The sequence below is a fragment of the Carettochelys insculpta genome, chromosome 23, assembly GCF_033958435.1.
Source record: "Carettochelys insculpta isolate YL-2023 chromosome 23, ASM3395843v1, whole genome shotgun sequence".
NCBI classification, from domain to species: Eukaryota; Metazoa; Chordata; order Testudines; family Carettochelyidae; genus Carettochelys; species Carettochelys insculpta.
This window is the reverse complement of record NC_134159.1, coordinates 18,457,840-18,481,994: the sequence shown is the minus strand read 5'-3', so window position 1 is coordinate 18,481,994 and position 24,155 is coordinate 18,457,840. Positions and strand designations below refer to the sequence as shown.

The following is a 24,155-nucleotide window of genomic DNA, read 5'->3' as shown; positions in this document are numbered from 1 at the left end:
GGAAACCTGGGGTTCAAAGCATTCCTCCCAATTGGCCACTTGAGACCAGGAAGAAGCCTACGTGCCACAAGGGGTATGAAGGGGCTTGGCAGCTCAGCCCCTCTTTGAGTTTCAATCACCTACACCTGCTGGTCAGGTCTGAAATTAACTCCCGAGACTGGGGACGCCTGGTTCATATCTACTTCTTCCCGAGGGATTGAGAGAATCTGGGTCACACTGGATCTAGGAGGCAGGGGTAAGAATTACACCTGTATTAAACTTCTTTCCTATAGGAATTGAGGGAAAGACTCTGGTTCCACCAGGTCTAAGAGGCAGGGGTGAAAATCACACCTGCAACTTGCCTTTCTTGTGTACACATTAATTGTATTAGTTTAAGTTAGCTAGTTTGTCTAAAACTTTTCTTAGGTTAAATTGTGTTGTTTCCCCTTTAAAAACTGCGAGTACTAACTTGTACTTTAATCATTTGTCTTAGTTAAATTGTTTCTATCTTTGTATAAATAAAAAGTAACTGTTAAATCCTCTCTAAGTGTAATTTTCCTCTTGCTGCTGTACCCGAACTAAACACAAACCAAAGAACCCAGCCTGCCCTGGCTGCTTAGCGTGGCATCACCCCCTTTGCCCCACCAGACCCTTAGCTGGCACCTGGGCATCAGCTCACAGAGTCTTAACGCTAATGAGGCGCTGAATATTCTATTCAGCGCCTCATTAGTAACCTTTGAAATGGCCATTTGCATGGCCATTTTGAAGTTTTGGCCAAGTGTGGCCACAGCCTGTGTCACTGTCACACACACACAGTCTGCACCACACACACCCAGTCACTGTCACAGACACACTGCAGGACACAGTCTGTGTCACAAAGTCTGTCTCTCACACACAAAGTGTTTCTCTTTCATACTCACACACTCCCTTTGTCTCTCTCTGTAGCCCCCAACCTCACCCTTTCTGCCCAAGGCCCCACCCCCTCCGGGGGAAGAGGCAGAGCTGGCCCACAACCAGTACCAAAATTATTGCCATCTCCAATCTAGTTCAATATCCTGCCCTGGGTGTGGCTAGTACCTGATCTCCCAAATGAAATGCAAAGAACCCCTGCAGTACCACGTGTGGGGTTACCTGTTCCCTAACATTAACTCACACCCTGGTCTCTAATAATTAGAGATCAATTTAAGTTGTGAAGCGGGAAGTTAAATATCCCTTTCAATTAATTATAATATCTCTGGATATTCTTATTAGCCACATATACTTAAAAGCTTGCTAAGTCTTGGCCACAAGGAATTTCATGTGTCAGTAAGTTCCAGAGTCTAATGCTACTTTCTCACATGAAGTATTCATTCTCCACACTTGGCCTTTTATTGGTTTGTCCCAATGTATTAATGTTCTTTGGGAATTCCTAGCCAGTTTCATTTTGTCAATTAGTCAAGGTGGAATGAACTGAGGGGAGGGTTTCTCCAGGTCCCTACAAAGAGGCCATTCAAAGACACTTGACTTCCAAGGCATTTGCTTTCCCTTATATCTCTCCATCATTCAGTCTGAGGGGGAGTTACTGTCGCTAGATCTCAAGCTAAGAAATCTTCACAATTTACCAGAAAATAGAAGTGAAAATTGATGCACAAATATTTCTTTCCTGGTTTATGATAAGTAGAAGCAAGATACATTACTGACACATTCTTCACCTGATCTACACAATGATAGATTAAGATTCTTGGCTATAGCAGTGCAGTTCTAAAACAAATCAACTCAATTGGGGTCTCTCTGCTTTCTCATTCTGACACTAGTTACAATACCACAACTGCTATATGGAGACGTAGGGTGGGAAAGTGGACGGTTGCAGAATGCGTAACTATTCTATAAACATATAACCCCATGTGCAAGTCCACCAATAAAAAATGTCAAACATTTAAGGATATTAAAAGTAAAATGTGCTCAATTTACTGTAACAAATTTAAAATAATTATTTAGTGTATTAACAAAAATATTTTGTCATGTAGCTAGCCCAGCCCTGCCAAATTGAAATAGGATGAAAATAAATCAGCACAGAAACAGCTAAGATTAAGACTGAGACTTCTAAATATGATTTTGCATTGGGGTATTATTTATTTGTATTCCACCAGCACCTACAATATGTAAAGTGTTGTCCAAACAAGGTGGAAGGCCTGGTCCCCAAGCCCCCAAGAACTTACTGTCCAGACAAGGTACTAGGGTACTAGGGCTACTAAAAATATTTCCAAAGCCACTACGATGATGATAGATTGAAGCATCAGGAAATACTCATATAAGCCGTGTCTACACGTGCACGCTACTTCGAAGTAGTGGCACTAACTTCGAAATAGCGCCCGTCACGGCTACACACGCCGGGCACTATTTCGAAGTTAACTTCGACGTTAGGCGGCAAGACGTCGAAGTCGCTAACCCCATGAGGGGATAGGCATAGCGCCCTACTTGGACGTTCAACGTCGAAGTAGGGCACGTGTAGTTGTTGCGCGTCCCGCAACTTCGAAATAGCGGGGTCCGCCATGGCGGCCATCAGCTGAGGGGTTGAGAGATGCTCTCTCTCCAGCCCCTGCGGGGCTCTATGGTCACCCTGGGCAGCAGCCCTTAGCCCAGGGCTTCTGGCTGCTGCTGCTGCAGCTGGGGATCCATGTTGCAGGCACAGGGTCTGCAACCAGTTGTCGGCTCTGTGTATCTTGTGTTGTTTAGTGCAACTGTGTCTGGGAGGGGCCCTTTAAGGGAGCGGCTTGCTGTTGAGTCCGCCCTGTGACCCTGTCTGCAGCTGTGCCTGGCACCCTTATTTCGATGTGTGCTACTTTGGCGTGTAGACGTTCCCTCGCAGCGCCTATTTCGATGTGGTGCTGTGCAACGTCGAAGTTGAACATCGACGTTGCCAGCCCTGGAGGACGTGTAGACGTTACTCATCGATCGAAATAAGCTATTTCGATGTTGGCTTCACGTGTAGATGTAGCCATAAAATACTTTTTTAAAGATAAGAAATGGATGCTAATGTCGCTATTTCCAAATGCCTGACTCAAAAGCAATCTGACCCAATTTCTCAGAGGTGAGGATCTTCTCCTAATAAGTCCGATCTAGGAACTGAGTCGAACTAGAAACACTGTATACTCTCAACAGGGTCTAGACTCATTTGAATTCGCTTAATTCTCAACAGCAGTTGTGATACTGAACACTTGTTTCACTGGACTGTTCCTGATACATACAGGACAAGTTCTACCGATGATGCCAATGCAAACTGACCAAACATTTCACAAATGATAAAAATATCTATACCTGAAAGGCGTTCCTGAGATACATTATGAAAAACGAGGACTGTCCCAATAAAGCTAAGGTATATGGTTAATTTAGCTACTTCAGAGTGCAGGCCAAAATGGCCCATAGGGGATTGGAACCATGATGGAGATCTTCTCTCCAGGTAGGTGCTACTAACTTGATTCAGCTCAGATTATGTGTCACTCTTAAATTTAGAAAGTAAATTCTTCTGGTCAAATACAATCTTTTTGTTACATGTTTGTGCAGCGCCTGGGACCCCAGTGAGGTACTATATCATCACTAAAAAAATGTAAGCAATACATCACAACAGCAGCGATGGACACACAGTTTCTGTGTGACACAAAGTTAGCTAAGCAACACAAGTGGAAGTCATGTGAAAATAATCTGGTGTTATGTCATAGGATTAATTTAGACCAGCTTCGTTAAGGTTTGTATACTTTGGTTTACAGCTTCTGTTCATCATTCATGACAGAGCATGTCTAGGTTCCGTTTGAAAGACTAATCCTAATTCCTACCAAACAAGAGTTATCTCCAGGACGGACTTCTGACAATTAATGCCCTCTGCAGACAGTACACACCACAATGGACTCACGCCCTCCAATTCAGTAGCAAGCCAGGTCTGTGGAGATTTAATTAGGCTAGAAAAGCTGACCCAAATGTCACATTTGGAACTGAAAGAATGCAGAAAAGACAGAACTCAAAACTGCCACATGGCTAGAGTCTGGTGATAATTAGTTTTGAGAAAGCTCCATTAAAGGGAAAAGGAGTCTGGAATCTCTTTGAATTGCCTTCTGCATTCTCCTGCACTGCCTTCTGCACCACTGAGGGCTGCTGAGTTTGTTCACTGTCTAGATTTGATAATTCCGGCCAAGGAAGAGATGGAAGCCTCTGGCAGCGGTGCCAACAGTCTCCTTGGGCCACAGGGGCTGGGGGTGGGGTTGGGGTTGGGCAGCCTGCTTCACACTCCCAGATGGGGCTTGGTACAGAATGGAAGAGGCAGTTCCAAGGGCTACCAGCCATCAACACTGTCCAGAGCACCCTCCCCGTTCAGCCCTTGGCGCTGCTCAGAGCACACGACCTGGCACTCTGGCAGTGATTCAAAGAGGTTCAAGGTTCTGGCTGCCCCGATACTACTGCAGCAGCAGCCAGAGCACCTTTGAACTACCAGGCCCCAGGGCAATTGTCCCATTTGTTTCTCCCCATCCCAGTCAGGCCTGGCCTCCGGAGACCTTTCTTATCCATGAGATGGAACAACAGTCTCCTCCCAGTCCCTCAGGGACCTGACAAAGCCACACTCCTCCTTGGCACATTCAGAGGCTCCCCGCTCAGGATTCAGATATGGAGAGAGTGTTGCATGACATGAGGAAAGGTCCTGTGAGATTGTCTGGACCAATCCTTGCCCTGCTAAATTAGTAAATCCAGTGTGAGTCACTCCACAGCGTAGCAGGATTTGAGGACCCCTTTCTTGCAGGCTGCTGGAAGGGATGTCCATAGGATTTAAGGCGCCCCACAGATACTATTAAACTGGTGGCCACATCCCCAATGGCAGCCGGAGACTGGGGGAGCTGACAATTTTTTAGAGAAGTGATTTTATAACCTTCAGCAACACCCTAAAGAAATATTTTAAAGCAAATTTAAACTAAGGTCTTGTCAACCAACACAGTAACCTTCGAAACTGACAGTATACACCTGGGGTTGGTACATGCCTGTTAAATGGCTTCATTATTCTCCTGAGTGGCTCTTTCACAGGTTCGATGTTCTGCACTGCTCCAACAAGCTTCTTCTGTTTTAAGTTCACTAGAGCCTCTCCAGAGGAAGAAAAGCCTCAAGACAGGGTGGACATTAAAGTAAATTAAGTAAATTAAAGTAAATAACACCCAGTGGTGCTCCAAATTTTCAGGTGCCTTGTGCAACTGCATATTTTGCATGAGTAAGGATGGTCCTGGCTGCCGGCATCCTGCATGCTACAGAGTGCTGTTCTAGAAATGCCCCCATGCCACAGTGCCTGGAGTACAAAGGTTTCTGGCTCATTAACCCACCATTATGTGGATGCACTGGCCACTTTCCTACACGCAGAGGGAGAGTAACAAAAGAAAGGGGTTACTGTAAACCAAGCACACCAGCCACAGCCAAGCATCACGTGAAAGGATTTCTCTCTTTCTTCTAACTCCCATGGGAGCCTTCTAGAGATAACCTCTGTCTCAACTCATCTGGTATAGCTGTGCACTGATGCTTAGTCTGCTTTCCAGTAGCAGGGGCAGCATGTCTGGCTCCATCAGACACTTGAATCCCTAATTTTACCAAGCCACCACTTTTCCACAGGTGCATGCTGACCAGAGAGAGACCAAGCTTGCAGGTCACGAAACTACAGTGGTTTGGCACATGGCCATTCATCAGCTGGACTACACATGGAGAGGTGACCTGAAGAATTAGCTTCCCACAGCAATGGAATCTCTGTGGATCATGCAGACAGCTTACTTTGGAGGACTCTGCACAATGACTCACCGTGTCATCTTTAGAAAGTTCCCTCTGAGAACAGGGGGAAAGCAGGGACAGGAAGAGCTGCTGTGGGATACTGATTTTCTCCCCTGGTTGAGGAACTGTTGCCCCACAGCACAATGCTTGCACTTGCATGCATTCACATGCACACACGCAGCGTTCACAGGGCAGGTGATTATCAACAAGCACAACTTCCATCCCAAGTGTCCCACAAACCCCTTTTGTTCACCTCCACTGGAACTCGGCAAGTTCTCTATTGGCAACTGGGACCATGATGATGACAATGACATTATCCCTGGGGATCTTTGCTGTGCCGTGAATCATTCTCCTGACATCTCTCTTATTAGTCCATAAGCAAAGTGGTGACTATATAAAAATGCTGCCACCTCCTAAATACATTAGCACGCTCGTTTCTAGTGAAACAATATATCAATCTGTCACCCAGTTAGAGGACTTCCCAGGAAATGAAACCACAGAAAAACAATCATCTGAATCAGCCTCCTAATACTGGCTGTCAAGCAGCAGGGAAAATTAACTTGTGGATAAAATGGTGCAAAACCATCTCCTTTATGATGGGTCTCGCTGGATTCAAATTCTGACTTTGAGTATTACTTGAGTTTATTAAACTGAGCTATCAAACAGGCTACAACCTGAACTTTGGTAATTAAGTGCTGAATAATCCACGGCTCTGGAAAGCCTCAACCTCGTGCTGGGTAGCCATGGACCAAACATGGCTCTTACCCCAAGCTTAACCTTTGCAGGCAAGTAATTCCATGAGTACACACTAAGTGCTGTGCTGAATCAGAGGCTCCCACACAACTCTGCAAAAGGACCTCAACACCAACAGCACACCTCGGGTTTCCCACCTGCACAATAGCATGCAACGCCAACCAATCCTGCCTACCTAGAAAACAGCTGGAAGCAAACACTTGCATAAAATAAATAAGGAGTACAAACTGCAGCTCAGACACCTCGTTGCTGGTAACAATTCAGGTATCAAATGGGGAAAACTGAATTTCCACAAAGGACAAAGTTTAAATTTTAGATGTTTGTCTCTACGGGGACTGTATTGTGTTCCTGCAGGGGAAATCCCAGTACGTCACCTTAGATACCAAAAGGTGTTACCCTCAGAACAAAGTCTGAAAGTTCTCACAATTACTTGCAAAAATGTAGCAACACTCTCAGCAGAGACTGACAGCTGTTTTCAGCCATGTCCTCCCTTTCCATACAACTCGATAGGATGTGCAATGAAAGTTCAAAAATTAAGTGAAGTCACCCTCCTCTTACGAAGACTTCTGTAAGACATAATGGAAACAGGTAAACATTTATAGGCTTTCCAGCCACCATATGAACCAGTGAGGCTCAAACTTTTCCTATCACACTCCATTCTTTACCAGTAGTAGAATTTGTCCACTGCCCTCTCCATTACTGCACAGCTGGCTCAGCAGAAGAGTTTGAGCTGAATGCAGAGGTGGGGAAGAGAAATGGAGGGGGTACAAGGGGTAGAAGCTGGGGGTAGAGACACAGCTGGATGGGGGTTGCAGAGGAGCTGCTGCTGAGCGCTGAGCTTTGCGGTGATCCGTCCCTGCTGGCCCAGGCCCCAACGCACCCCCAAACAGTCATTAGTGTCCCTCAGGGGTGTGAGACCCACAGCTTGGTGATCACTGCTACAGAGTTTAACAGAGAATTCTGTTCCTGACACAGAGAATTCAAACATTACCTATAGAAAAGGCTCTCATGATCTATTAACGTTCTTTATAAGGAATTTCTATGGAGACCCAGTTGATTTAATTCCTATTAAACACAAGAGGGACTTTTCTGTTAGAGTAACTGGCTTAGTATGCATCAAATGCAAAACAACTGTTCCCTAATTAAGATTATATTTAATTGCTCAGTTGTGGATCTGTGCAGATAAACCAACTCTGGATCTTCATTGATAAACAAGGTAAATATGCCCTGCTGGCTAGGGACTGGCCTAATTTAAATTGTAATGCTCTTGAATTACATTTTTGCCACTTATTTTTTCCTGAAAAACAGCATCTTTGCTGGAACAGCAAACATGCCAACAAACTCCATAGGCTAGTGACACTGCTACAGGTCAGACCTCTCTAGTCTGGCACCCTGGAGACCTGACTGATGCCAAACCAGAGAATTTGCTGGACCATAGGAAGGCAACGTTGTCTTGCATTACCAGCACTTCCACTGCTTACTGGGCTCTTTGAAGACATTTAGGGGTAAATTACAGCTAAACAACAGCACAGAACACAGAGCCAGGACAAACAAACTTTATGGGACTGTGAGAAACTTGGCTACAGCCATGATAAGTGGTCATCCAGCTAACTAAAATCATGCTGGACCACAGATGTTGCCAGACCAGAGAGTGCTGGGCTAGAGAGGTTCAACCTATACTGTACCTCACAGCTTCCCTGCAACATGTTCTCAGATAACTCAGCAGCGGGGAACATGTCTGCACTCTAGCATAATTTCTTTCCATGAAACTTCTCAGAAATAAGCAATCAGGCCCAATAATAGCACTAGCCACCCTACTTCTCCCAAGTGTTTATAACAGGATTTCACCCTATTTGACATCCTGTGCTGAACAGTCTATTAGGTAGTCACTCTCAAATCGGCAGGCTCGTCATTCCTCCAGCCAACACTAAGACGTGGCAACTTTATACCAGCTTGCAAAAGAATGGAATACATCATGATCCAAACTCCTCCTCCAGCAACCCATCACCCTAGCCTGAGTAAAAGCATGATGTTACCCAAACAAGATCAGCCAGGATGAAAAATCAATAGGATGTACTGCAGACTAGCAAAAACAGTACAAGCTGCTCTCTGCAAATTAATCACCCCTCATTCTGGAAGATAGCTTTGGCTGCCGAAGGACTGGTTCTGCATTTTGCTAATTGGGCACCCTGTGAACTGGCCCTCTTGCTTGTTTCATGCATGTGCTGAAGTTCAGGGCTGAAATTGCCATAATTAGCTAACACTAACTGCATCAGTCAGCTCCAGAATGAAGACAAATGAATGCCTCGGGGTGCTGTTGGCAGTGTGAAACAAAGACCTAAAGACCTTGACTCCACTCCCCCAAGAGGAAACCCTCCTCTCACTCATAGGGCTGTATTTTGCTTGGCAGAAAAAGCTGGTCCTGTTCAACTCGTATAACGTGAGACCAGTTGCTAGCAGTCAGGTGCCATGGAATACCAGAACTGAAAGGGACCTCAAGAGGTCATCACGTCCAGACCCCTGCCCTCATGGCAGGATCAAGCACCATCTACATCTTTCCTGCATCTGACAAAGGGGGTCTTTGCCCACAAAAGCTAATGCTCATACATTTCTGTTAGTCTATAAGGTGCCACAGGACCCCTGTTGCTTTTGCAGATCCAGACTAACACGGCTACCCCTCTGGTACTATCTTCCCTATTAGATATTTAACCAACCTGTTGTGAAATATTTCCGATGATGGAGATTCTATAATCATCCTAGGCAATTTATTCCTGTGCTTAACCACCCTGACAGTTAGGTCATTTTTCCTAATGTTCATATCCATCTTGCCACATGACAAGAAGCCACCACTAAGGAGGACACAAAATTAGAGCCTTACGTGGCCATCAGAACAGAGAGCCCCAGAGCAAACGTGCCCTCTATGTCACTGAGAGATCTTGTACTTCATTGTGTGTGGCCATACTGGTTCTGGGGGCACAGAGAGGACTTCCGTCCTCAGTGCTATTACAATTCAGCCTCTCTAGCTATCCCAGTTCCTGCTAGCCTTGATGAGGGCATGGTACAGTCTAGGGAGGATATAAGATTGTACAGCTCTCTATGGGGGAAAAACATTTAGCGGACACACGGCTGGCTACGTATGGACACGCTAACTTTTCCCTGAAGAAGATGCCAATTTAGAAGAGGCAACGGAGTAAGAGGGAGCATGCTTGGGAAACACCACCTCTACAAAGCCTTTTTCTAATGCTACTTGAGCAGAAGACAGACACTTTGTCTCCTACATACCTTCTTCATCCTCCTGGAGCTCACACATTCATCTCAGGACTGGCTATTGCTACATTTTGCTGGGGATAGGCAATTAGTACAGTTCTCAAATTTCTCCCCATCCCCAAAACAGATCAGCAATTTGACTAGTCCATGGGATAAGACATGTAATGAGATGTGTAGACCAGCAGAACAAATTGGAATCATTGCTATGCCTGCAAACAGGAGTCCTGGGTGCACACGAGTTGTCAGTCTTCTACACATTTCAAAACAGATGGTTTGCAGGCTATGCAGCCCAGACAAAACATTTCCCAGACTTACTCACTCGCCCAGTAGTTTTTGACAGACCAAATGCTTGGTCAATACCAGGTAGGATGTGAGAACTGCAACCAATTAACAATAGGACATGGTGGAGAACTAGAGCATATTTTTCCATAAACTCTTTCAACTATCCAAAGCACTTAAGAACATCCACACTGGGTCATATCAAAGGTCCGTTTAGCGCAAGATCCTGTCTTCTGACAGAGGTCAGTGCCTGAAGCCCCAGAGGGAATGAACGGAACAGTTAATCACCAAAACGATCCTTCTACTGACATCCAGTTCCAAACTCTGACAGAGGCTAGGGACACCATTCTTACTTGTCTTGGCTAACAGATGGACCTAACCTCTATGAATTTATCTAGTTCTTTTCTGAACCCTGTTAAAGTCTTGGTCTTCACAACCTCCTCTGGCAGGGAGTTCCACAGGCCTACTGTGTGCTGAGTGAAGAAAAACTTCCTTTTGCTTTTCATTTTCAAATTCCAGTAGTGATCAAGGGCCATGCTTTGTGTGTGCTTCCGCAGAGCCAGGATCTAGAAAAGGTAGCAAAGCCAAGCTTTACAGCCTCCTGGGAAGAACAGAAGTCCCATTTGCAGAGGGACAAATTGTTACAGGCTGATCTAAACCCACAGTTCCCACAGGGTGTCTGGAATGGAGCTCAGAGCAGAACCAAAATCTGACTCTGTTTTGTGACCTGAGCACGAGAGCATTTTTTCTCCCGATAAGAAGCTGTACCTATAAACAGAAAGACACAGAAATCATACCGACCCTATCTGCAGTCCCTTCTCAGCTGAGGGCCATGCTACGGGCTCTTGGGTTAGGCTTCAATTTCATGGCAGAATAACAACTATGCTCCAAAATTTCTCCCTGCAGCGCAACCAGCCGTGAGTAATGTAGTTGTGTGCCTCTTGTCAAGGTGACCCCACAGTCTATGCTTTGTCTGTTACGTGTAAGTCTGGTTGCTCATCGGCCTGACCGCTCAATAAGCAACGCTTATAAAACTGAACAAGCAATGCAGTGTAGCTAGTATCTGTGCAATCTGTTTTTGGAGCACAGCGGCAGATTGGATGGGAGTCACTGCTCATACCACGTGGAGCTCAACGCTGAGAGGGAAGAGACCCCATTCAAAGATAATGTCAGATGATCTCCCTCACGCAGGCAACCTGGGCTCAGAGCAGGAACTGCTCTGTTATGTAAGAAGTTAGATTAGCTGATTGCAATGTTCCCTTCTTGTTTAACATCTTTGGTAAGATCACACTAATACTAATCACAATGAAGCCAAACTGACGGGCCTGATTCTCCAGTCTCACACCCAGGTGAAGTGGGTATAAAGCACAAACACATCCCACATGCAGCGTTTTAGCTGCTGTGCTCCTTTGCTCTAGTGTAGAAGAGAACACAAGGTACAGGGAAACAGAGATTATCAGTCCCCAGCGCAGGAGACACCTGAATCCAAGAAACAGGGACCATCCATCATTGGACAAAGAGGTGATTCCAGGCACTGGAAACTACCCCATGCACTCAGGTAGAAGACACTGTGGCAATTTATACATGGCCATTCTGCTTTAGTTCTGCACAGCCACAGAAGTGATACAGGTGGCACCTCTCACATGCAGCACTCTCTTGTCCAGCAACATCTGTGCTCCAGCAGGCCGAGAGAGTGCTGTGTTCAGTGCAGCAGCCCTACCTGCCCTGTAGCAGCAGAGCCAGGAGCAAAGCCCAGTGGCAGAGTGGGGGCTGGTGAGGAGCTCTGCCTGCCCCACAGCATCATGGTGCTGGGAGCCAGAGCTCCCACCTGCCTTGCAGCAGGGTGGGGTTAGAAGCTGGAGCCCCTGCCTACCCTGTAGCAGCACGGAGCGGGAGCAGGAGTCCCCTGCCTGCTCCGCAGCAGCTGGGAAGGAACAGGAACCGCCTCCCCATCTGCCATGAAAGGCCAGGGGACAGAACCAGAGTCCCCTGGCTATCCTGCAGCAGCCGGGGGAGTGGGAGGGCAGGGGCTGGAACCCTGGGGAAGGGAGGCTGGAGCCGGAGCAGCCCCAGGAGCACAGGGCTGTCTGGGGGCGGAAGACTTGGACCTCTACTCATCCGGACCTGTCAGGTCCCAACCATTCTGGACAAGGGAGGTGCAACCTGTACTATGGCTCTTATAAATGTAGCTCAAGACCCTTCCCATATAATCTATTACCAAACAACACTTGCAGGGCATGACTAGCATTTGTTTTAGGCTCTTGGAGTCGATGGGCCCACTACACTGAGTAGGGGATTCAGATTCAGGACCCAGAGCAACCTGTACCACGTGGGCACCACCGAAGTCTTCTCCAGCGTAGCCCTCGGGGTTCAGTGAGAGCCCCCCAGCTCCACACCTGTTGGGAGTGTGCTTCTCCGGGTGCCATTATATATCACCCCCACTGTGAATTTCTACACGCACTCAGAACACTGGTCTGTTGAGGAGGAAGGGGCAGATTAACACTTTTCTGGGCTTGTCACAGATGCCTAGAGGAGTTTTGTGCCAAATCGCACTGCATTTCAATAGGACCTGGGGACAGACTTCCAAAAGTGCAAACGACCGACAGTCACCAAACCACCATTTACCTGCCTTGACAAGTGCTTCCTCCCTCTGGGTGTCTAACCCCCTTGGGTGCCTCTGAAAATCCCAGCCCATGTCACTAACGTTACCAGAAAAGCACACCGAATGGATCCCCTATGCAAGCTGACATCATACAGGGCTCCAATATGTCTCAAACTCCAGCTACCAGTTAGTCTCCACTGGGCATTTTCCATTGCAGCAGGAAGAACCAACTTACCATCTATTCCCAGAGCCCCCTGCTTCTTGTTCTCCGGACACGGTTCAAACTGGTTGATAATTTCCAGGCAGTACTCCTTGGTCACATTAGTCATCTAGAAGGGAAACAAAATATGAAAGGAAGGACATCTCATGAACTAAATAACCAGCCACTGCTCCCCTAGTTCTCTTCTCTCTGCATTGTTTGAGAGCTGGCTGTATTTTCCAGACTAGCACTAGGATTTTTCAACTGTCTAGTAAAATTCCATTCCTGTCACTGAGCGTCTGGTCAGATAAGGATCCGGCTGCTTAGTGAAAAGTGATTGTCCCATTGGCAGCTGCCTGCTCACCCACAATATAGCACAGAGCCTGATTTCTGCTTTGTAGGTCAATTTCCATGTAGTGTTTTTAAGCCCACAGGGCAACCAAACAGCATATGTTGTGCAACAAGCCAATAGGGTAATTTGGCTGCAGGATTAATTTGTATTATCAAAAGGTTTTCACTTGAGGGGCATGCAATGCAACAGAACTCCAGGACAGAGAGGAATGAATTATAGTAATTGGCAAGGTGTCAGAAGGATTGGGGGATTATCGTAAGCATTCCTAAGGCATCCCTTAGTCTGATTCATGAGAGGGCTCCACTCCAGTCCTCAAATTGTGCACAGAGAGAAATTCTGCCAGTTTTGAGACTTTGACAATTAAAAGTTAAGTCATTTGTAGTTAGCTCTGCTTATGTTAAAAGAATTATAGAGCCCTGCCTTATGGAAGCACAGCTAGGTGGCCAATTATTTCCTATCCCTGTCATTGGTAGTGCTACAGGTCAGTTAATGCTCTCTGGTCCAGCTCAGGGAAACAAGCCAAGCGGATTCTTTCAAAAATACACACTTAAAACCAAAGTGAAGCATAAGCAACAGGGATGACGTGTTAATGTCTCATGAACAATGCCTGGAGCTGGGAGTCCTTCATCTAGCCAACGAAGAGTGGCTGTGTGTCAGCAGCAGGGCAAGCTTTTCTGGAAGTTCACATCAATTCTCACCCCGAGGACCCACTTGCAAGGGGACTTCAGAGTCCACCCACTATCCCATCCTTGCCCTCTCTGTGGAGCTCCCAACAAGGAGCTAATTATGGTGGTGTTTTGCCTCACCGGGACCCATACCCAAAGGGTCTGAACTTTTGATCCTGGGCTTTCTCGTGGGGAAGTTCAAAACACAACAGACTAAGGAAGATGAAAAAAGCCTTCTCTCTCCATTGAATGCCCGGCTGGGCTGGGTTCAGACATAAAAGGCCAGATATCTCCTCACCAAAATATTGTTCTTGCAGCATTGACATTTTTGGCCATGCCCAGCAAAGGCAGGGTCCCATGAGAAAGCTGGGTTTTATGAGATTCCATGTCCCTATCCCACTATAAGACCTTTTTCAGCCGTACCGTTGCATGCTTTTGTTCTGTTTCAGGCAAGACTCAAACCTCTGACAGCAACACCTGCTCACGCTATACCTACAGCATTAAAGAGGGCAGCATCACCTGCAGGAGAAGAGTCAGAGAGGTTTGTGCTCTCAGTACCACTGACCAGAGGAGCTGATTGAGTCCTGTGGCTGTAGTCAATTTTACTCTCTCAGCATGCAAGGGATCAATAGGCCCAATGAAACAGAAACCGAGCCAAAGTCATTTCAAGAGACAGCAGGCACAAAAGGGATGGGTGTGTATTCAGTTATCTAATTTGCAGGGGACTTGTGAGACTATTAGAGTATGAAAAGCAGCAGCATGCAGACAGAGACAGCCCAGACTAGGTGTCCTCAGGATGCCCTCCCCATTGCCACCCAACACTAAATTCTCAGCCTTAATGAAATCTTCCAATGACTCCCTAGATCCCTGCTCTCCTTTACAGAAAAGAAACACTGAACTTCAGGGCCCTTGGAATTGATTTTACCTACGAGCCCCAAAACTCATCTTCCTATGGGGTCAGATTGACTCAAGAGCAAATTTCTTTCAGCTTCTGGCATGCGCCTTCCCTCTCCCCCTCCATGTAAGCATTGTAACATGGTCCTTTATTTCACTTTCCTTCGGCCACATTTGCTATAGGCTGGCTTCCCTGTCCTCACTGCTAGGGACGCTTTTGCTTTCTAAATCTCTCCCCAGTTACCAGCCAACTTGAAATAAGCACCAGGTTCTTCATTGCAATTGGCTTTAACTTTCCCAGAACAGACCAGGGGACAGCTCGTAGCAGTGGGAAGGTTTTAGACAGCTGTGCATTACAGGCCACTCAGAACCTGGCGGGAACAAGTGGCAAGGCACAGGTACAGTAAGGCTCATACACACCAAGCAACAGATGAGTGGTTCACAAAATCTGTTTAACTGGCACCTCTCACAAGGCCTGCCAGCTATTGCAGCCCTCCTTGGCACATAGTGGTGTTTGCTGGCAGAGATGCCCAGCTGCAGGGATGGGAATAAGTTTGATGAGGGGCCACTCCAAGATTTCGGTAAGTGATCAAGGGCTGCACTTTTCCATGGAGGTGGTGCAGGGCCTGGGATGGAGGTTGGGTGCAGAAGGGAGATCAGGGTAGGAGACTAGTGCAAGAGAGGGTATGGGGTCTGAGAGGGAGATTGTTTGAAGGAGGGGATTGTGACCTGCAGTGGGGCACTGGGGGGCAGGGTCTGGGAGGGGCTGCGTGTGCAGGAAAGGATTCTGACCTGGGAGAGGGATGTAGGAGCACTGCAGGGTCTGATTGTGTGCTGTGACCTGGAGTGGGCAGGGGTACAGAGGCTTCGGCAGGGGACCTAGAACAGGGGATTGCAGTGCAGGGTCTGGTAGGAAGTTGGAGTGGAGCATCAGAGGCAGGGCATGGCCAGAAGGCACTTCTTGAAGCAGCTCCTGGCCAGCAGCACTCTCTAGCAGGCTTCCCAGCCTGCCAGTTGCCCCAGCCCACTGGCTGTTCTAGGTGACTCTCTGTTCTGCTGGTAGTGGGGGAACTTCACATGCTGTCTGACCCCCAGCAAAATCTCCCAGCTCCCATTGGCCAGAAACAGGCCAATGGGAGCTGAGAAATTGTGCTGCATTGGCCCCCAACCTGAGAGTGCTGCTGGCCAGGAGGTGCTATGAGAAGTGCCTGCTGGCCATGCCCTGCCTCTGATGCTCCACTCCAACTTCCTCTCAGCTTCCATTGGCTGCTTTCCAGCTAGCCCTTTATGAGTGTTCAGTAGAGTAAAAGCCACTGTGAAGCAGGCTCATGCAGCAGTGCCTTTCAAAGCAGATGGCAGGTGTGACACTGCATTGACAATGGGAGCTAAGAGATTGCTTGGAACTAGCCAACAGGAGTGGGGAGATTTAGCTGGGGGCGGAGGCAGCACCTGAAGCTCTCTTCCCCGGCTGTAGAGGTAGGGGCCACCCACAGGCTGGATTAAAAGGCTTGGCAGGCTGGATCCAGCCTGTGGACCATATCTTGCCCACCCCTACCCTGCCCTATTGTGTGGTACTTTTGTTCATTTCCTATGGCCGCTGAGGGAGAGGTGATGATTTTACTTTTCGGAAAACATTTGTATTTTTCATCATTCAGGGCTTATTGTAAACTGATCAGCCCACATAGGTGTGCCACATGGAAGCTATTTAGCTGCAACCAGGAGGAAAAAAAAAACATGGTACCCCTCGATTTGTCTCCTTTTCACAAGAGCTCACAGGAGCTGTCAGGAAAGGGAGCCAGCAGCTTCACTCTGCAGCTGTGGTTGATGGATATAAGTGACTACCACGGCATAAAGAATGCAGATCTTCCTGTTTAGCCCTCACCTACAAGGAGCAAAAGATTAATTCCACAGTGTGTAACAGCTAATGCAGCAGTGTGCATGGAGATTAGTTTGCTGCCATTTAACTGACAGCCCATAAATAATGACGGCAAAAGGTGCCTAGATAAAATTCAATATTTGACTAGCAAAGCTTATAAACCCAGGGTTAAAGACTTTGAACACCTATGAAACACCTGCTTTTATGGAAAGCATTAGGTGTAATGTTTGCCATTAGGTATTGGCTGAGAATAAAATTCTGTTAGAAGAGAACAACCTGTTCAATGGGACCATAAACTCTGTTTCAACGCAGATGAACAGACAGAACAGTGGGTGGCTTGTAATACCCACTAAGGTGGCAAGAGAAGGGCCAAAGAGTGAGCCCTTCCACCTTCAAAGCAGTATCCAAGCAGCAGCTAATCCTCTCAATAGCCTGGGGAAGCCTGGCCACGCCCCATTAAGGGCACAGTAATTAAGTGATTTGCCCAAGGCCATGCAGCAAGACGGAGATTCCAGAAAACATCTACACCAGACCTGAAGTGATCTCAAAAGTCATCCTGGAAATTCAGTGGCTTTTGTCTAGGTCATCCGACTGTCTGGATGCCCCATGGACCCCCTGACTGGAGTGGCCATGTGTAGGTAGCTACTTAAACTTTCCAATGGCATCTCAGCAACGCTCTACTTTAAACAAATCCAATATTCATCTTGGAATTAAAACACGGCTGAGTCAGAGTCAGGGGGTGGGTCAGAAACCTGACAGGAATGCTTAGTTGTAGAGCCAGCCCTTTATTTTTTCAATAAGAAGTGTCTAGTAGAGTACAAGCCATTGTGAACCAAGCTCACGAGGCGGTGCCTATCAGAGCAGACAGTAGCTGTGACATTGCACTGTTTCTACAGTGACAACTGATCATTCAACAACATTACAGTCCTCAGTGTGGAACTAAGTCTTTATTCAGCGAGTCACTGAAAGTGGGAAAGCTGAAGTCAGTGGTCTGAGGGGGGCAGTGCTGTATTTCTCTAGGCCACATGGAGTTTGGCCTAACCAGATGGCTCTGGCTTTGGGACGCTGATAACTGCAACGGAAGGGACACCCTGTGATCACATTCAGACGTATGAATGGCATGTTTGTATAGTACCTGCCTGGCTCCTGGCTGGTTCTGGCCAATTCTATTTCCCCTCTTTCACGAGCACTAAATGAACATAAAACAGAATTAGGAAGAGGCCTTGACTCAAGCACAGGGCAAGCATTAAATCTTGCTTGGATTATTTCCTCTGTGGCCAAGAGTCATACCCACACTCTGCAGTGCACAACTGAAGTGCTCAGTTATTACTGTTTAAAAAATTAAAAATAGAAAGCTTCATTTAGCACTCAACCCACAAGCTGTCTGGTGCACACAGAGTGTGCTATGTACAATGCCATCCAATTTTGAGGTTAGGTGGGGCATGCAAATTATGATCATTAAGAAATCAACAAAGCAGGTGAGATCTACAGAAGTAAAACATAATCCATCTTCCATGCCAAATTAGATGGGTAGCCCAGCTTTGCTTTCCCACTTTATGGAGAGTGTTAATTTCTGCTGCTTCCCTTAAATGAGTAGGACAATTATTCAAACCTGTTCAGGGTGGTATACGTAAAGAGAAAATGAGGCAGCACTAGCTTATTTCAGCCCTCTTTCCATTTTAAGCCATCAAAACCAAAGAACTCAGCTAGGATAAAACATATTGAATGGCAATAGACTTTCAGTTCCTGTGCAAAGGTTTGGATGAGCTCCAAGAGCTTTGCAGGTGACCTTGTTATCATATAAAGTATCGAGGCTTGATGGGATTTCATTGCACCTTGGGAAGAACTCACGAGTGAAACACTGAACGGTCGCCTTTAATTAGAAGGCTGGAACATTGTAGCTTTCTAAGAGAGGGGAACCAGAATTCTGCCCCCTAAGCCGCCCTGCTTTCCCCAGGGCCAGCATACCTTTTGTTCAATCTCAAGGAAGCGCTTCAGGTCATCTGCATCTAGATAGTCCTTGTGGTTGCTGTAGGTGAGCATGAGCAGGTACAGATCACGCCGCGTTGACATCATCTTGTAGAAGGCGCAGAACTCATCAAAGCCCAGCGTGCCCTGGTTATCATCCGTATCAGCCTCCTGCAGCACACAACAGCAAAGAGGCACTGAGGTGCCGCAGTTCCCAACAAGATTATGACAACTGAGGGAACTAGGAAAAGAAACCACAACTGAACCATACAAAAAAGTTGTTTTTAACCTGAATGCAGCCTCACCTAGCAACGCGTGACACTGCAAGATTCCATCCACCAGGTTGCAACTGGCATCATGAATGGCTGTAAACACCCCACCCTTTCAACCCTCCCAGACATGTGCGTGAGCACGTGCTTCCAGATCTTGCTTTCCCAGAGGCAGCAGTGTTCATGAGGGATTTTTCCCCCCTGTGGCAATCAGGCAGGGAACTATGTAATGGTGAATAGGAGTGAGCCCATGCAGGTGTCCAGGAGAAAGAGGAAACAAAACCATCCCACCCATAAGCTCCTGTCTCAGCAGCACAGATGTAAGTTAACAGGGCAGAGATACATCCAAGTACATTAATTTAATAGCCTCCTGCCAGGTGAATAAAGCAGCAGTAAAATACCCTGCTAATATTATAAAGGCTAACAAGTAAATGCATCTCTGAGGCTGTCCACTCTTTCTCCAACTGCATCAGCCTTCCAGGCACAAGGCCCTCCCTTTGATCACAGATTTTGTGAGCATCAGGGCCGCAGTGGGGCCCAGCGCAGAAGCAGTGGCCATTGAGCGTGTGTGTCCAGGACTGGAGGCCAGTATTCTAAGTGTGCCAGCTTACAGAGGAGTTCATGGACCCATTGTGCTGAGCTTTATATTTACCCTGTGTGCTCATTTCTGCTCCAGAATCTGAAGTGGGTCTTACCCACGAAAGCTCATTACCTAATAAATAAAACTGTTAATCTTTAAGGTGCTACAGGACTGCTTGTTTGTTTGTTTTTTTTAAATGATATGAGAGATCGTCTGTGATGGAGCAGTTGCCCTGCACTGGCATATAAAGTGTTAAAACAGCCCTTGCAGAAGGCTGTTGTGATGAGCCAACTGAGCGAGGGCTTGTGACAGCCAATCAGGGCCCAGGAGGGCTGTATATAAAAGAGATGACTGGCCAGGTTGCAGGCACGCTTGCTCTAGCTCTTGGAGGGAGAGGGACCTAGCTGCCCATCAGCGTGCGGTACCATGGACAGAGCAGTGCTGTGGAAAGGCAGAATGAGCCGGGGGAGCTCTGGCATGAGTACGCCCAGGCTGAGGCTTAGCAACAGGAGCCTAGAGGGTCCTAAGGCTGCAGGGAAGCAGCAGATCCACACCCCCTTGCAGATGAGGAGTGACCATTTCAGACTGCAGTTTGCCCCTCCGGTAAGGGGCTAGATGACAACTGACAGTAGGTCACTGAGACGGAGATGCTAAGGAGCTGGGGGGTGCCTGACGGTGAGGACCCCAGAAAGTGGGGGCGCTGTGGCAGAGCAGCTCCCTGGGGGAAGGGCTCTGTAGTCTGAGAGGCATGCGGGTCCTGGTGCAAGGTGGTGGAGAACAGACAGTAGGTAACAGCAGGCAAGACACAGGTCAGAAAGGGGTGCTCTGGAGGCTGGACTGAACTAATTCAGAAGGAGACCAGCAGGAGACACCACAGTGGTGAGTTGCACCTGGTTGCAGTATCCATGCCCAGACATCTGACTCTCTAAACGGGCCAGACAAAAGCTGAACCAGCAAATACTTCTTCAGTTTACTGAAGTGAAACAAGGCACACAAGGTCTAATGCAGAGCTCAGGGTCATCTGCATCCCCAGCCAGTATTTAACCAGAAGGCACTGCCTCCTCTGTCTAGCTACAGGATTCAGCCTATAATCTGTTGAGACAGTGAGACACCCCCCCTCCCCCGGAAAGGCTGTTCAGTCCTTCAGCATGGCTCTCCCTTGGCATACTTTGTGAAAATCTGAAGTAAAAAGTAGTTATTCATTGATTAGAACTACATGGAGATTGAAGTGTGAAAATATCCCTTGAAGCTAATTACCCATTAAAAAGCACACCACAGAAAATGACCAATTCTCCCCATTACATTGTCCCTCATTATTCTCTGAAGTTTCAAATAGGACAAGAACTTTCCCCCTCTTTGTGATCCATCAACAGTAGGATTCTTCAGAGAGTTTTAAAGCTGGATGAAGTGCAAGTACAGTCTCATGTCAGCAGATTACTATTATGGCAGAGCCTGCCAGAATTCAGCCTTGACTATACCAGAAGAATCAATTTAGATTAGCAATTTCACATTAGCTGTGTCTACACGTGCACGCTACTTCGAAGTAGGGGCACTAACTTCGAAATAGCGCCCGTCGCGGCTACACGCGTCGGGCGCTATTTCGAAGTTAACTTCGACGTTAGGCGGCGAGACGTCGAAGTCGCTAACCCCATGAGGGGATCGGAATAGCGCCCTACTTCGACGTTCAACGTCGAAGTAGGGCCCGTGTAGACGATCCGCGTCCCGCAACGTCGAAATTGTGGGGTCCTCCATGGCAGCCATCAGCTGGGGGGTTGAGAGACGCTGTCTCTCCAGCCCGTGTGGGGCTCTATGGTCACCGTGGGCAGCAGCCCTTAGCCCAGGGCTTCTGGCTGCTGCTGCGGCAGCTGGGGATCCATGCTGCAGGCACAGGGTCTGCAACCAGTTGTCGGCTCTGTGTATCTTGTGTTGTTTAGTGCAACTGTGTCTGGGAGGGGCCCTTTAAGGGAGCGGCTTGCTGTTGAGTCTGCCCTGTGACCCTGTCTGCAGCTGTGCCTGGCACCCTTATTTCGATGTGTGCTACTTTGGCGTGTAGACGTACCCTCGCAGCGCCTATTTCGATGTGGTGCCGCGCAACGTCGAAGTTGAACATCGACGTTGCCAGCCCTGGAGGACGTGTAGACGTTATTCATCGAAATAGCCTATTTCGATGTTGCTACATCGAAATAAGCTATTTCGATGTTGGCTTCACGTGTAGACGTAGCCATTGTGTCTTAACTGGATCACTGATTTTCTCAGAGTTGTTTTACACCTATAACTACTTTGAGTACAAAAATCTGATTCCATTTTCACTTTGCTATCACGTAGGTCTCATGCTCCATTAGTGTTCATTGGTGCTAATGACACAGATCTCCTTTGAGATAATGTTCTCTGACATCCTCTGGAATATAGATCAGCTCTCATTTCTGTTCCCAGTCAGACTCAAGGAGTATTGTCAGTCTGGGTCCTCTCCTTCATTTCAGCCCTCTCGCTGTCTAATAAAGGGAGACCAAGCCTTGGGGCCTAATGCAGCCATTCTCAAACTGTGGATCAGGACCCCGTTTAATAGGATCTCCACTGCTGATGTAAACTTGAACCCTCTGGGGTCCTGTTTTAATTTTTGTGGTCAGAAGGGGGCTGTGGTGCAATGAAATTTGAAACTCCTGGACTCGCGTATCCTAAAACGAGGGGGGAGAATGACAGGATAAGCGTACGAAATTACAGATAGGAGGTCTGGCACTCGGATTGCCACTAACAATGTGCTGCTAGCGCTCCTTTCATCCAGAGTCCCAACTGCACTTTCCAGGCATTAAACCTCACCAGAGCAAGTGAAATAGATAAATTACAGTGAGCAGTTCTACAGACGGGTGACGTGAGCCCCAGGGATGCTCATGGAGTCAGTGGAACAACCATGATCAGAACCAACAAAAACCAGCTCTGTGCCCTCTAAGTCGGAGTCTTAATGATTTTCCTATTGATTTTTTTGAGGGGCAGAGAAGGGTCCATTTGCATGAGATCTGATTTTAAAGGGTAATTTTTGATAGACAACATATGAATGGCAGAAATAGCACCTGCACTTTTGAGACACTAAACATACAAAGTCTAGTCATGCAGGGGTGTGCGCACCTGATTTGTGACTGCAGGCCAGCCTCTGTCTGTTACTCCAAGTTCTACCCAAAACAAACTCAAGGCCCAAAGAAAGCACAGGGAGATTTTCTGCATGAGTGCATTGTACCATTATTCCCCCTGACCCTAGCCCCTTTACCCTACCCACCTACAAAAGTGGCCCATGTAAATATGGCTGTCAATTTGCATTTCACCTTATGGGAGGCTAGCTCTGGAAAGACCTCTCACACTCACAAAACAAGTGGAAGGGAAGTCCCTCATGCTTTCATAAAGTGTCTCAAGAGAAAGAACAGCTGACATGAGGCATAAAGGTTTGTGCTTTGTGTAAAGAACCAATCAACTCTCCCAGAACAGCCAAGCTGAGCAATACCAAGGACAGAGCTTTACAAAAATTATTCAGAACAAATGGTCCAACCTTCCCCAAGGTAATCCCTCCCCAAAGATGAATTCTGAACAGTCTATGATGGGCAGACAAAGGGAAAATACTTTGTATAGTGCAATGCAGCCATATGAAATATGTAAAGAGAACTCAATTTAATGAGCAGGGAGAGGAGGCAGAGTGAAGTCAATATAACGGCATAAGGATTCTGGAGTATAATGAAAAAAACCAGCCATCCAGAACAGACAGCAGATCTCCTCAACAGCAAAAATAACCCAAATGCAGCTCAGTGCTTCAGTCTAGAGTCCACCTCACTAACACTGAAATTTCAATTAAAGATGAGCAGCCATTACAAAGAGGACAGGGGAAACAGCCAGTAATCATAAGGATTAAGAGACACTTGAAGGCCTTAGGGCTCAGTCGCTTTGTCTGATGACACATGATCTGATTGTACTGGAGTGACACTTAGGAATGGGGTCTGAAGTCTCTAGTATGGCAGACCTCTGGATAATGTAGGGGAAAGATAAGGTGCCTGCTGAAAAGATTTGTAGAACAGCTGATCCAAGTCGGCCAGTGCATGTTTCTCCTGCAATTACTGTCAAAATCAGGACCACTCTCAGCCACAGATGAACGCTGAGAAATGCAGGAAGGCAAAGCACGTGGGCATCTGCCTAAACCAAATAAATCAATCAGTCGCAGACCAGAACCCACCAAGAGCTTAAAAATGTTCCAAATCCAAACATGGCACCCATTTCTGTGTGTGTTGAGCACGGACCCCCTTGAACAACGCTGTTACAGACGATCTCAGCCCAATGAGCATCCCCCAGCAAAGGTGCAGCAGTCAGGACAAATGGAGAAGAGATTTAGTAAATGGTTTAGTCCACTTTAGCTCGTCTAGCATCTCAGACTCTATCAGAGGTAGTCTAGGAATGTTGAGCTACTCAGGGTATGGCTGCATTGCAATCAGGAGGCATGGCGGCAGTAGGGGTACATCAAATCACATCACAGAATCACAATGCTGGAAAGGCTCTCTAGAGATCATCCAGTTCAGTTTCCTGTGCTGAAAGGAAGATCAAACATCATCTAGACCATCCCTGACAGGTGTCTGTCCAACCTGGTCTTAAAAATCTCCAAAGATGGAGATTCTACAACCTCCCTAGGCAATTCATTTCAGTGCTTAACCACCCTGACAGTTACA

General features: G+C 47.1%; 1 protein-coding gene across 2 annotated transcripts in view; it reads right to left on the bottom strand.

Annotated features, from left to right (window-relative positions):
* The window catches only part of PLCH2 (phospholipase C eta 2), a 395,254-nt gene that overhangs the window by 81,369 nt on the left and 289,730 nt on the right, over positions 1-24,155 (bottom strand). For both annotated transcript variants that reach the window (XM_074975802.1, XM_074975801.1), the window contains 2 exons: positions 18,607-18,777; positions 12,888-12,981 (listed from right to left, as the gene is read on the bottom strand). In XM_074975802.1, the coding sequence (XP_074831903.1) occupies positions 12,888-12,981; positions 18,607-18,777 (265 nt within the window). The remainder of the gene's footprint in view (positions 1-12,887; positions 12,982-18,606; positions 18,778-24,155) is intronic.